At 41.7% G+C, this 13,840-nt stretch overlaps 1 protein-coding gene across 1 annotated transcript in view; it reads right to left on the reverse strand.

The window, feature by feature from the left end:
* The window catches only part of LOC147678840 (vomeronasal type-2 receptor 1-like), a 42,763-nt gene that overhangs the window by 14,581 nt on the left and 14,342 nt on the right, over nucleotides 1–13,840 (reverse strand). The window contains exons 3-4 of the mRNA XM_086945758.1: nucleotides 8,752–9,594; nucleotides 883–1,110 (exon numbers count right to left, since the gene is read on the reverse strand). Of these exons, the coding sequence (XP_086801884.1) occupies nucleotides 883–1,110; nucleotides 8,752–9,594 (1,071 nt within the window). The remainder of the gene's footprint in view (nucleotides 1–882; nucleotides 1,111–8,751; nucleotides 9,595–13,840) is intronic.

Consider the following 13,840-nt stretch of genomic DNA (forward strand, 5'->3'; position numbering starts at 1 on the left):
TATGTAATGTCATGTTGTGTTATGTTATTTTATGTTGTATTGTGTTATGTTATGTTATGTTATCTCATGTTATGCTGTGTTGTTTTATGTGTTATGTTATGTTAATGTTATGTTGTGTTGTGTTATGTTGTGTTGTGTTACTGTTGTGTTGTGCTAATGTTGTGTCATGTCATGTTGTGTTGTGTTGTGTTTATGTTGTGTTGCGTTATGTTATGTTGTGCTATGTTATGTCATGTTATGTTATGTTAATGTTATGTAGTGTTGTGTTGTGTTATGTTATGTTATGCTATGCTATGCTATGTTATGGTATGTTATGCTATGCTATGTTATGCTATGTTATGCTATGCTAGTATATATTCTGTTATGTTGTGCTATGCTATGTTACACTATATTATGCTTTGTTCTGTTATGCTATGCTATGCTATGCTATGTTATGTTATGGTATGTTATGCTATGCTATGTTATCTTATCTTATGACTATGCCTACGTGATTTTGTTTTAAGCAAGTCGTAACCTCATTTGAATTACATTTATTTCGTTTTGTTTGTTTAGTGTAACTTGTATGTTTTTAATAAGTAGTCGAAAATACAAAATGGGAGCTGTGAAAATGTGTGTGGAGCTTTATGCACCGTGCAAACAATGCTCGTCTGTCAACCTATAGTTCATGATTGAGTAGGTGCATTTAATGGCCTCCCTGTGCTATGGAGTATCTCATGTACCATTTCCAGCAGATGACAGCTGAAACCTATTTCGCCTTCCTCTAGTAATGATGTCATGTCATATCATGCTATGTGATCTGTGATGTCATGGCCATGTGTTCTCCTGGATCTTCATTTGGTCTGCACGGGCTGTGGATACATGTGTGTCTCGAACCCATCTCACCTGCTCTCCCTCTTCATTCCACACAATGGCGCTCTCATTGAACATAAATTGGGCCCCCTGTGGGGCGCTGTAGTCGAAGGTGCCCACTTTCACATGCTGGATTGACCCGTCTTCTTGGCGTTGCCAGTTCAAGATGTCAAACCTCGGAGGAGGGTCCCCGTTCTCATTAAAGTAGACCTCATCTCCTTCTGGGTTCTGGAAGTGGACCTTCTTCAGGTAGTGCAGGAGCTGGAGAGGAAAGACAGGATTTATGAACCTGGCCAGGTGTGTTCTTGATGACACAGCCACGCCTCTCTCACTCTGACATCAGCTGAATACCCTCCCTGACAGAGGATTTCTAACTGCCCAATGCTTGTCTCACAGCCATCAACAACACTTCTAAATAATTTGTGGACATCAGTGAGGTAACACCAATGGTTGTGTTAGTTCTCATTAGAACATAGTGAAAGGAAATTTCACCCCAAAGTAAATCTGCTTAAGGAAGGGAATAATAGTGATTAGTTCAACTATATTTCCAGCAAGAGCAATTATGCCAAGCAAACGGAAAGGATCAACATTTTACAGAAAATTAATTCTCTGGAATAATTATTGAGAGATATTTAGGAATAAACTATGAGTAAAAAATGCAGCAAATCTCTTACTCATCTTAATGAATGAATAATTACTTTTATTTGATTTAGTTTAAATCATAAAAGAGTGGCACAACCGCTAATACACATATAATTCACGAGCAAGTGTACTGATTTTTTGGTTGATTTAACTTTTATTATAATGTATAATAAAAAACAAGTTAATACCAGTGTGCAATTGATTCCGACAGACTTGTTAGTTGCCAGCCATGCTATAAAAAACATAATTCTTGAGAGGTTATACTTGGGCTATGCACGGCCAAGCTAGGTACGTGGTCTCTCAGAGTAGCCCTAGGGCAATTAGCAAATATTGAGACAATGTTCGTTAAAAAAAGAAATATATGATTCTAAGAAACTGTGTCTTTATGTTTATGTTTCCCTTATGAACTCAAAATCAAAATCTAAATTTCTATATTCGGTTTTTTATAAAGTGGAAAAAACCATAAAAGTACAAAGAATAAAATTAGGATAGAAATATGTAAACAATCATTAAAAACGTCATCATATTCAGATTACTAAAATAAAAAAGGGGTGGTAAACTAGACATCCCAAGAATAAAATCCACATTAAAATGACTTCAGATAAAAAAAATAACAGGTTGTAAATTAGCAAGTAGTATAAAATTTGTTGAAACAATTTTACAAAACAAAATTTAACCAAGATTTAATCTGTGCTTAACACAAAACTTTAGAAAGCAGGCAATATTTTTGGAAAAACACTCTGCCTTCAATAATTGTAAGGCGAGAAAAGCAGGGCGGCATCTGCGAAGCCCCAAAATTTTTTAAATTGGCAGTAACCAAAATTTCCTAGGTTCTTTATAACATTTACAAAATAGAGCTATGTGGATCGGGGATTGGGGAGATACTCCATCACATGTACAAAACGCTTGGTTCTTAGAACAATCATTTGTGCAAGGAAAGGTCCACAATCGATGAAAGATATTAAATCTAAAGCGAGTCAATAAAAATCTTTCGTAACCACTCAGTTTAAATGTTAAATAAGGTTGAATGGTCATAGTGGTCTGAATGGTTAGAATATGTTGAACCGAGGGTTTACTTGCCTCTACAGTGAGTCGTAGTTGATCAAGGTGTGATATACATAATTTTTTCAACTCATTTCGGGATATTTCTAAAATCGTTAAAGGGGAGTGATAATACAGGGGCATGCCTAAATCATAAAATCCAAGTCAACTTATCCTGTACCCATTGTTGAGCAAAAGGCAATCACGTAAAAGACCTCGGCATAAATCAGTTTCTGTAGACGACCAAACACGATGCCACAAGAGAATTGGCTGAACTTTAATAATGCCTGATACATATGTCAAGCCCAGTTCTAAATGGCAAGAATAAGTTGAAGAACTCTGCGGGACTGCGAGAAGGAATCTCATGAAACTGTTTTCAACTTTTTGGAGGGCGTCCACCTTTCCATGTCCCCAAACCCCAGCTCCGTAAGTCGCTACGCTAATGCATTTAGCTTGGTAAATTTTGACCATTTCGGTTGGTGGTCTTTTTCCTAGCCTTTGTGCAAAGGCTATAAGTGCCATGGTTGCCCTCATAAAAAGCAACTTTCTTGCCTCGATTGCCTGTTTCCACGAGGACTTGTCGTCTATTAAAATTCCTAAATATGAATAAGTATTTGTTTTTTCCAACTTTATGTTGTCGATAAAGATATCCCTCATTTATTTTAGTCTGGATCCTGAATGCATGGTAAATATTTTTTTAATATTAATTTTAAGGTCCAGGCTAGCCATAAAACCACAATATCTCTCCACAGCACATTGAAGTTCCAGAGGAGTTCTGGCTAAAATCACGGCGTCATCGGCGTAGAGAAGGGCCGGTATGGGACGATTTCAATGCAAGGCAGGTCCCGGCAACCCTCCACCATAGCTGATTCCAAACCATTTGTACAGAGGGTGAGGAGGAAGGGTGCCAGGACGCAGCCCTGCCTTACCCCCCTCTCAACGCCGATTGCTTCCGTGGGTTCCCCCTTTAAACCACTCTTGCAGTGGCACCGGTATAGAGTTCACGAAGAAAATTAACTATAGATAATTCTACCCCCATTGCTGAAAGTATAGACCATAATTTGGAATGGCTTACGCAGTCAAAGGCTGCTGTTAAGTCCACGTAAGCCATATGTAAGTGTCCACCCTTTGCATCAACATCTGCCAACTAAAAGTGACAGGTTAAGAACTTGTTCCACTGTCCCTAGTCCCACTCTAAACCCAAACTGGAGGTCAGATACTATATTCAAATCGTCAGCCCAGGTCTGAAGACGCTCTAAAACTATACGACCAGTGACTTTACCCATAGAATCTAGAAGGGAGATGGAACGGTAACATGCTGGAGATTGACGATCTCCTTTTTTGAAGATGGGGACGAGGATTGAAGCTGACCAGGAATCTACAAGCCCCACCGCACATGAGGCGTCAAAGACCTTGGTCAATAAGGGAGACCAGAGTTCCAGATTACGTTTAAAAAAGTCGACTGGAACCCCGTCGGGCCGGGTGCTTTTCCCCCCTTACTTGCTAATAGCACATTTTCCACCTCAGTGTGTGTGAATTCAAGAGAAATGGGGTACACTGTTTGAGTACAATGGGAAGCTAAGCTCTCATTCACAGATCGCGTTGAGTGTTCCTGTGGTTGCACGCTGAATATCTGTGCGTAGTGTTGCACCGACGTTGGTTCATCAATAGCTACAGCTATTTTAGGGTGGTCCTTCACACCTAAGAGGAACGGAGATTTAACAACTTTCCCAAAGTTCACACTATCCTTCATAGTACAACTTTTGTGAAGTTGTTCCCATAGGTGTTTTTTTTAATTCGACTTTACTGGATTTTACGGCCTTGTTATATGCCTTTCTAAGGCTAGTGATTTCCTCTTTGTCCCTATTTGTTTTATGGCGAGCAACCTTCAGAGCATAATATGATGTTGTACATGCTGTGTTAGACCACCCCTTAGTAGATTCCTTTCTAGATGCTACTTTTAATTGAAGTGCCTCCTTTACTGCGCTTGTTATGTTGGAAAAGCTAACCAGGCTCTCTTCATTTGAGGTGGCAGAATTTAAGCATTTTTCGATCGATAGCAACTCTTTCTTCACTACTGTGGATGTTATTTCAATCAGGTCTATTTTTGCCCACCTAAGGGAAACCCCATTTAATCTATCCAGGGTTAAAGTATTTTGCCCAAGGATTCTAACGGGGTTAGATCTTACCGGCCTGTCAGGTAGAGAAAGTGAAAGGCTATTAGGGAAATGGTCACTGACAGCGTTGTCGAGGGTTCGAAAGTCATGGATACAGCCGGCCATATTACGTGAGACAAAAATAAAATCAATAGTGCTAAAAGCTCCCCTACCATTGACTGTATAAGAAAGTGGAACTGCAGGAACCACTAATTCATTGGCCAGACCAAGTTCTAGAAAAAATATTGTTTCATTCAAAAGGTTACCGATAGTTGTGTGGGGAAAGTGGGTTCGGGCGATGTTATGTTCATCCTGTGTGCCGCAGTTTTTGTTATTTGTATGCTTGCAAATTGGCATATTAAAATCACCACCCCAGGTTATTGTTAAGTCACTATTAGAGTATTTGTTCCTTAATTCCTGCAGTGAGTGGGAGATGTCACGTATTGCTTTTATTATCTCCGTCTGCTGGAGGTTGTTATAAAAATTAACCAGCACAAACGTAGCAGTTTTATTTGTTTTAAACGTCAAAATCTGGAACTTAGGTTCTAATTTAATAGGAAAAATTTCCTCTATCACTAGGGAATTTGAAACAAATATTGTTAGACCCCCCTTTTGCTCTCCCCGAGGATGAAGCCAACGCATATGAATTATATGTTTTATAACCCTCAATGTGAATGGGCGACTTAGCCCATGTCTCTTGGTGGCAAAAAATCCGATATTTACTGATGAGTTGTAACCAAATTTCATTAGTCACTTTAGAGCACAGGCCAGCCATATTCCAGTAAATGACATGAAATTTAAATTCCCGGGATTTACGCGAGCCAGTAGGTACCTGGATAGATGGCTCCATGAAAGCGGTATGGACCTTTGGTGATAATGATTGTTTTTCCCACTCAAGTGGCGCCTCACTCACTACACTAACTATATTTACATTCTCTACCAGGTGAATATTCCTGGTAGGACGCCAGGGCTTAGGTGCCAACAAAAATCCATCTTGGAAAAGATGACATTTGGTTGGACCAGTCAGTCGTTGTCCTCCAGCCCGTTCTCCCATTAAATATCACTCCTAACAGCCTGATTCATGTAGCTAAATTGCACTCGCAAAGGGCCAGATTCTCAGAATCTGGCCCTTTGCGCGCGCAATTTTTGCATTTGGTATTCATGATACCAAATGCAAAAATCGCTATTTAAGAATTCGCATATTTGCGTGGAATGGCATTTAAGGAATCTCTAATAGAGATTCCTTAAATGCTATTCATGACACACAACAAAATAGCGATATTGGACATTTGGGGCCGCTATTTACCGACAGGTCAGACCTGTCGGTAAATAGCAAAAACTCAGAAAAATGCTTTTAAAAGCATTTTTCAAAGTTGCATGTAGCACACACACATGTCCTTTGGACATGTGTGTGCGCAACACCTGTCCAAAAGTGCATTTTAGGGGTGCTACAGGGCGTCCTTTGGACACCCCTGTCACCCTTAAAATCGCTATCTCAGTTGCGAGTAGCAAATTGCTACTCGCAAATCCCCATTCATTCCAATGGGCCTCTTGGCCCATAGGAATGAATGGGGAGTATTTGCGAGTAGCAAATTGCTACTCGCAAATAAAGAACATGTAGGAATCGCTATTTAAGTAGCAATTCCTACATGAATGCCGTTTTGCGTGTCCTCAATAGCGAATCGCTATGATTCGCTATTAGGGACACGCAAAACGGCCCGTACATGAATCAGGCTGTAAGTTCCTACTAATGTAATCTGCCACATATAAACTGGAGTAAAGGCCTGGTAAAGGGTCCCGAAAACCACAACACTAAACCTGATAACCAACAATAACTACAAAAACACTAACCGTGGGACGCGGAGCAGCATGCTGACCAGTGAAAAGCACAATAATGCCTCGCCTGGGGTTGAAGATTTGTAATATTACAATCACAATACAATACATAACCCATACCAAAGCTAATATGATAACATTCAGCAGCCAGACAGTCAATTGTAGATCATACCGACTGCCTAATAATTGCCATTCCTGCTTCTTATACTCATATACAACAAAACTACTAAGAGTCATATCCATCGCACACTAGTGTACTAGTCCACAGCAATCAACTACCCATTACTGTCCGCTCAGGTGTGGAATAACTAAAGAGATTTTCTACATGCCGCTGGCCAACAGAGGACTCTCATTTAGTCCACCACTGCAGGCTCCGACTAGCCACTTTTTTGGCCTCATACAATGACAATCAGATTTCAGATGACATTAACAAAGACCAACCCATCTATCCATCAATTTCCCCTTTTGCACATGCCTCCCAAAGACGTACGGCCTCATTTACAAGAAAGTTCCGCAGCATGGCATCACAAGCCCTTTGGCTGTGCCACTCTGCAGCACTTTCAGAGCACAGGGATGTGACATATTTACTTTAATATGTCACATTCCTAAGCTCTCCCTTGAGCTGATGCACAATGAGCTGCCATGTGCTGACTCAGGCACCCCTGCACAATGGTCGAAGGATACCTTCGGCATGGGGATGATTGTTTATGTGCAGGAAGGTGTCCCTTCTTATACGTAAACAATCTGAAATGGCATTTTTCAACTCCTACGTGGGCTGCATTAGCACACATAGAACTTGCAAAACGTAATTTTTTTAATGATTATGTATGCGCAGGAAGGGACACCTTCCTCTACATAAACAATCATCAGAGGTGATTTCCTCGTTCTATGTGTGTTGCAGAATGTAGCATGCATTGAAAGAGGAAAATAACGAGGAGAAATGAATACATTTCTCCTCGTTGCGCCTCCCTAGACCTCCCCTGGGAGGCATAACATTCAGATGCATTTCCAGGTTTAGGATTTCTCGTAAATCTGGAAATGTGTCAGTTTGCATGGGTGTTGCGTGGGAACACCCACAGCAACACCCATGGAACACCCCTTTCACGCAAAGTGTTATGTGTAAAGGGGACATATTTACAAGGACAGGAAAAGCCACGCAGGGTGGCTTTTCCTGTCCTTGTAAATATTGGGCAGTAAAATGCGCCTCCGGTGCTTCACAAAAAGTGACGCACCGGTGGCGCAAGGGGCTTGTAAATCTGCCCCTAAATACTTTAAACAAAATATCTCAGAGGGGTCAACCCAGTGCACTAACCAGTTAAGTGGACCAGGAATATTACGAAACTCCAAATTCGGCCTGGAGAGCAGCTCAAAGCTGAAAACCATAAACTGCAACCCTGTCTTTAACACTTTTTCATTCAACACACTGCTAAGAACTGTGTCCCATATCACGATTAACCCTGGGCAAAGCAATACGCTACGCTTGCGTAGTTTGCGAAGTTTCCACTACTTCGCACTACGCGAATTGCACGTAGCACAGTGCAAACACGCGTTGCGTAGCATAGCGTAGTGCAGCGGTCATTTTTTGCTTGCTCGCGGTCCTCAACATCAAGTTGGCGACCGCGAGCAAGCAAAATGACATCCTGGCAAGACTTTTTCCTCGTTCGCGATCAGCATCATCAAGTTGCTGATCGCGAGCGTAGAAAATAAACCTCCCGGCGAGATTCTCAACGCGGGGAGGTCAGGTTTCTCATTGCGAGTGGTAACGTATGCTCACAACCACTCGCGATGAGAAACTACCAGTCCGCGTTGAGAAAGCTGCCGCTCGAGTAAAAATCTACTCGAGCTGCAGAAAACTACAGTTCGCACTGTGCAAGATGCCGTTTTCAATGATTGCACAGTGCCGGATGCCTGTCTGCACTGTGCAATCATTGAAAATGGCATCTTGCACAGTGCGAACAGGCTACTACGCAGTTTGGGCAGTGTTACGCGTAGCTCACGTAGTGCGGAGTGCACTTCGCATAGCTACGCGTAGCGCTATTGCAAACTACGCCCAGGGTTAATCAATATAACCACCACCTTGGTGGTCCTCACACACAACATGGAAACACATTCCACACAGAATAAAACAGAGAAAACACACTACCAACCAAACACTACCTATGTAAGCAAGCATTTCAACACTTCACATAGGCGTAGTTTGGGCTGAATAATTATTGCAATAAAATACCTGCCAAGGTCTGAAGTGTTGTATGTTTGCACACGTCCCATTAAGAAATGGTCCTTTGCCCGGCCGACAAGAAAGAAGATTGTGCAAAGCATGAGACGTAGCATAGATGGCATTGTACACGTTATTCGTTAGCCTAAAATTGTTGGCATCCAGGACATGCGGCTTCAGGCCCAGAAGGTCCTCAGACCCAGTACAGCTTGTTTTTTTCTGATAGTCTTCAGATATGGCACTGCTGCTGTTAGTGAAACCCTCTGGCCAGGTGCAGTCAAAGGCTACTTCCCAAAACTCTTTGGTGAAGAGATCCTCTGGATTCCGATGTGGATTCAGATTATAAAGAAAGTCTTTCAGTCCAGGGATGACTCCCCTGCGGATAGCAAAGCTAATTGTTCCAGTGAGCACTATGGAGTAGTCAGCAACAGAGAGAAGAGAAGAGCTGGCCCAAACGTGAGTAGCAATCCAAATTATTCCTGTGATGTTCTGTCTGGAAACTTCCTCCATGAAAGGAAGCAGATAAGGCTCTGGGCAGATGGTGACTACAGCTTTAGCAGAAGACGTTCTTACAACCTCCACCAGATGAAGCAGCTTTGTGGTAGAGTACAGTGTAGGTATCTCTTCCCAAAAAGCAATGCATGCCCCAGTATTCAGAATGTCCTGCTTGACAAGAAGCATTGTTGACTGGGTGGAATCTTTGTCCAGTGAGAGAAGTCCAATCCAAGTCCACCCAAAGTGCCTCACTAGCATGGAAACCCCAACACTCACGGTATCTGCGTTAGGCATTGTACGCATGAAGGACGGGAATTGTATCTTATCACTCAACAGTTGGAGGTGAGCACCATGGCTGATCTGAGAAAATAGACCATATGTTAATAGGAAGACATGCTAAATTAAAAGAATTGCAGTTTGTGCTTTAGGTAAAGATGTGTTCTATTGAAATACTTAAGAGAAGATTTACTGATCTTTCACACAATGCTATTCATCAAGGAAGAGACCTGAATTGTGCCATATTTACAAACAAATGGAGCTGTTTAGCTCTTTCCCTGAGCTGGCCCACTTGTGGCTGCCTAGCGTCAACACAGGGTCCCTTGCCCCAGGGTGTAAGAGTGCTTTTGTTGTGAGTAGGATTTGTTTTTGTGCAGGAAAGGCTACCATTCTGCACTAAAACCATCCTTAGATGCGTATTTTCATTTGTATGTGTGCTGAAGAATGCAGCACCCTTGCAAAGAGGGAGTGATGAGGAGAAATAAAAATATTTTGCCTTGTTACGCCTGCCTTGGGTAGGCATACCATTTTGGTGCAAACACAGGTTTATAGCCAGAAGTAAATATGGGAATGCATCAATTTCCATAGTTGGATACCCAGGGACGCCCATACTCCACCCATAACACACCTGCCCAACGCAAGGCAACTCACTGCAGTACTATGCGACGCATTACTTTTTTTCTTACGGAGCCATGCAAAGCCAGGCAAATTGGGCTTTAAGTGGTTCAGTAAATATGTAAATACATTTTGGGCCGGGCTGTGTCTAAGAAGTAATAAAAGTCCTAAGTGAAATGTTAGTAAATCTGAGCCTAAGTTTTTAATATCAACCTGCACTTACATTGACTCCAGAATATCAAGATTCTAATAGTGATCTTCACTTACATCAATCCCACAAAATTGAGATTTTAATATCAACCTGCACACATATATACTCTCATTTTTATTTTCAACCTACACGTATATCGACTCAACAATGCTGAGATTTGAATATCAATCTGCACTTGTATCGACGTACTGTGACTCCACCATATTGAGATTTTAAAATCAATCTGAACCTATATTGACTGCACAACATTGACCTTACAAAATCAACCTGCACTTGACTCCTCAATATTGACTTCCAATATTTTGTCAAAGTAAGAAGATGTGGAGGTAAGAATTATACATATAAACTTAAGTATGTTTGGTTTCCTTGATTGTAGGTAGTCGATAAGGAGGAGTCTGCATATGTGCAGCAGATGTTACTGGCCCCAATATTCTGACAAATAACAACTATAAAGCTTGTGAAGAGATTGTTGCTTTCAATCTAGCTTCCACATATAGTGATTGCAGCAATGGGACATCTGAGAAATGTTTCTCACCCACATATCTCCTTTTCCTGATAATTTTCAGCTTTGATTTTACCTGACTTGGTTACTGCTATTTCTGTGACGGCAGCTGCTTCTGTAGTAGTTTTTGCAATTGTAGGCAATACAACCTTATCTGCCATTCAGTTTAAAGGCAGCAGGCAGTGTATAATGGTGCTCTTTGTGGCATCTCTTTTCTCTGCTCTACCTAAATTGCATCTTTTTGGAGATGATTAGTGTTGCCCTGATTCACCCAAGACACTGCAAATCTTGCAATGACAGACTAAATCATCTCACAGCTCAGTGGCAAGTCTGGTTCCTTATTCCCAAAACTGAGACCTCCTAAATGAAGCATAAGAGAATCCCTAAACTACAACTGGAAGCACACTCAGAGGACAGAGTGTGCAGAGTGCCAAAAAACGCAAACTCTTCTCTTGAAACACTGCACAATCTGGTAGAATTTTATTTACTGTTAATAGCTTCAAATCACACAAAATGCATCTGAGGAACAAGTGTTCATGTCCTTTCAGGCTCTGCTCCAGTGCCCGAGGCTCGCATGTCACTCCTATCCTGATCATTCTCTCTCTCTCTGTCTCTCCACTCTTGACCTCTCCTCCTCAGGTTTGTAGACTTTCTCTGTTTTGTGACACATTTGTTTTATTTTGTGGCTTTGTTTCTCTGACTTGTCCTATTTTTTTCTCTGCCAAGTTCCATTTTGCTCTGTTTTTGAACCCTCAGCTTTGCTGTCTCTCCTCAGTGCCTCTCTTAGCCCTAAGCACTTTGTCTTCTGCCCCTTTTGTTCTTTTCAGTGCTTCTTTGGCTCTACTTTGTGCCACTTTTGCTCTGTTTTACATCTTTTGTTTTTCCTGGGTCCTCTCTCAGTTTAGTACTTCGTTCACTTGGTTCTGTGCCTCTTTTCTCAGTGCCCATTCCCCTTTGCCCTCTGCATGTGCCCTTTTGTTTGTGACGTTTGTTTTTGGCCTTAGTGTTTTCCCACTCTTTTCCTCACCTCCAGTGGTCCTTACTTCTGTCTCACTCTCCTGCTTCACACCTCCTCATGTCCACTTCCTGAACCCTTTAATGCCTCTCACCACCCAAAGCACTCCAACCCTCTCCCTTAACCACTTAATGGCTGCAAAAGCCATGGATGCATTGAAAGTGTATCAAAAGGTAAGGCGTTCTCTGCCCATCCACGCCTGGACCATGTCCAGCACCTACTCCCACTCACTGCTAATCTGCTTCAGCAGTTCTCACCCCAACCAACCCTACTGCTTGCTGAGCTCCTTGTGCACCATACCACACACCACCCAGGAAGCGTTCTTCTGGGCTTCTGCTAAATACTCATGCACTGTCCCAAACACTTCTCCCAACCCCTTCACAGACAGCACACAATAAGCTGTTGTACACTCACACAGACTAAACCCCACCCATACAGCACCCCACACTCTCATGCATACTCCTCAACAGCTGCTCGCTCATGAAACATGCACAAAGATCTTGGAGCTGCTGTACAACCATGTGTCAGACCTTCTAGTTCTCATGGAAACATGGCTGAACTCATCATGGGCAGCTGACATTGCTATAGCCACACTCACTGGCTACCAGATTGTGAGGCAGGCCCTCAACCAAACCCTGTCTCCCTCACAACTTGACTTTCCATCACACTCAAAGAACAGATCGTTACCTCATAGCCCAACATAACTACAAATGAGACTACCCCCAACAATAAGACCATTCACTCCAGAGTCCCGTCAGGCTCCTGTCCCCATCACGCCTTTAACAAAGGACCCCTAACTGTCAGTAAAGTTTTAACACCCATCCATAACACCTCTATTGACTTAACTACCATCCCAGATGCATGGAAATATGCCTCAGTCATGCCCCTGCTCACGAAACACTAAGCAGAACCAGTAATACTTTCCAACTATAGTTCGATCTCCGTCCTACTCTACTTTACCAAAGTCTTTGAGAAGATTATCGATACACGTCTCTCCAACCACCTCATCAACCACCAGGTCCTCTGCACCACACAGTAGAGCTTTAGGCCCAACTACAGTACTGAAACAGCATCCATCACCACATCAGATGGCATCCGCATGATCCTGGACAGAGGACACGCCACAGGTCCCATCCTCCTGGGACATTTGACATGGTCACAAACTCCACTCACATCAGCTGCCTCCACAATATTGAGATCCAAGGAGCTGCTCTCTCCTGGATCTGCTCCTTCTTGACAAACAGAACTCAAGTTGTCAGCCTGGCACAATACTCAGTGCTAATCCAGCTCCAGCACGACGATAACCTGGAGCATCTAATGTATTATCTCTCCTATGTCCTGAATTCATGTGAGTAAAAGCATCCAGTTCTGCAAAATGAGCTCTTACCCTTTAAGCATGCTTGTATTTAGTGGCAGCATCTTTTAATGGGAGCAGTTAAACCTTTTGAGGTTCGGACAAACCATCAAAAAATCGTTTCTGAAGAGCACTCAATGAAGAAACAGCAGACACACTTGCTGGGCCTATTGCTTTTATCAATATGATTTCAATATTACTCACATCCCAGGCATGGATCACTGAAATAATATAGACTGCCAAAATATCGACCTGCAAAAATATCGTTGCCAAAATATCGACAGACAAAATATCGACTTTCTATCTACAAACAGGTAAGTACAAAAATATCGAGTACAAAATATCGTTAACAATAATATAGATGTAAAAAATATCGACTTTATTAAAAACAGTGTTAAATTAAATTAATATTAAATTTAAATGACTAAAATATACTTAAAAATACTTAAATTAAATTATAATAATAAAATAATAAATGAAAATAATAAAAAAAAAATTTACAATCTTATTTGTTGACCCTGAACCCTAAAATATACCCCTTTACCCAAAAACCCAAAACTGACCCTGAACCCTAAAAATACCCCTTTACCCAAAAACTAAAAACTGACCCTGAACCCTAAAAATGCCCCTTTA

This window comes from Lissotriton vulgaris, chromosome 12, assembly GCF_964263255.1.
Source record: "Lissotriton vulgaris chromosome 12, aLisVul1.2, whole genome shotgun sequence".
In the NCBI taxonomy this organism is placed as follows: domain Eukaryota; kingdom Metazoa; phylum Chordata; class Amphibia; order Caudata; family Salamandridae; genus Lissotriton; species Lissotriton vulgaris.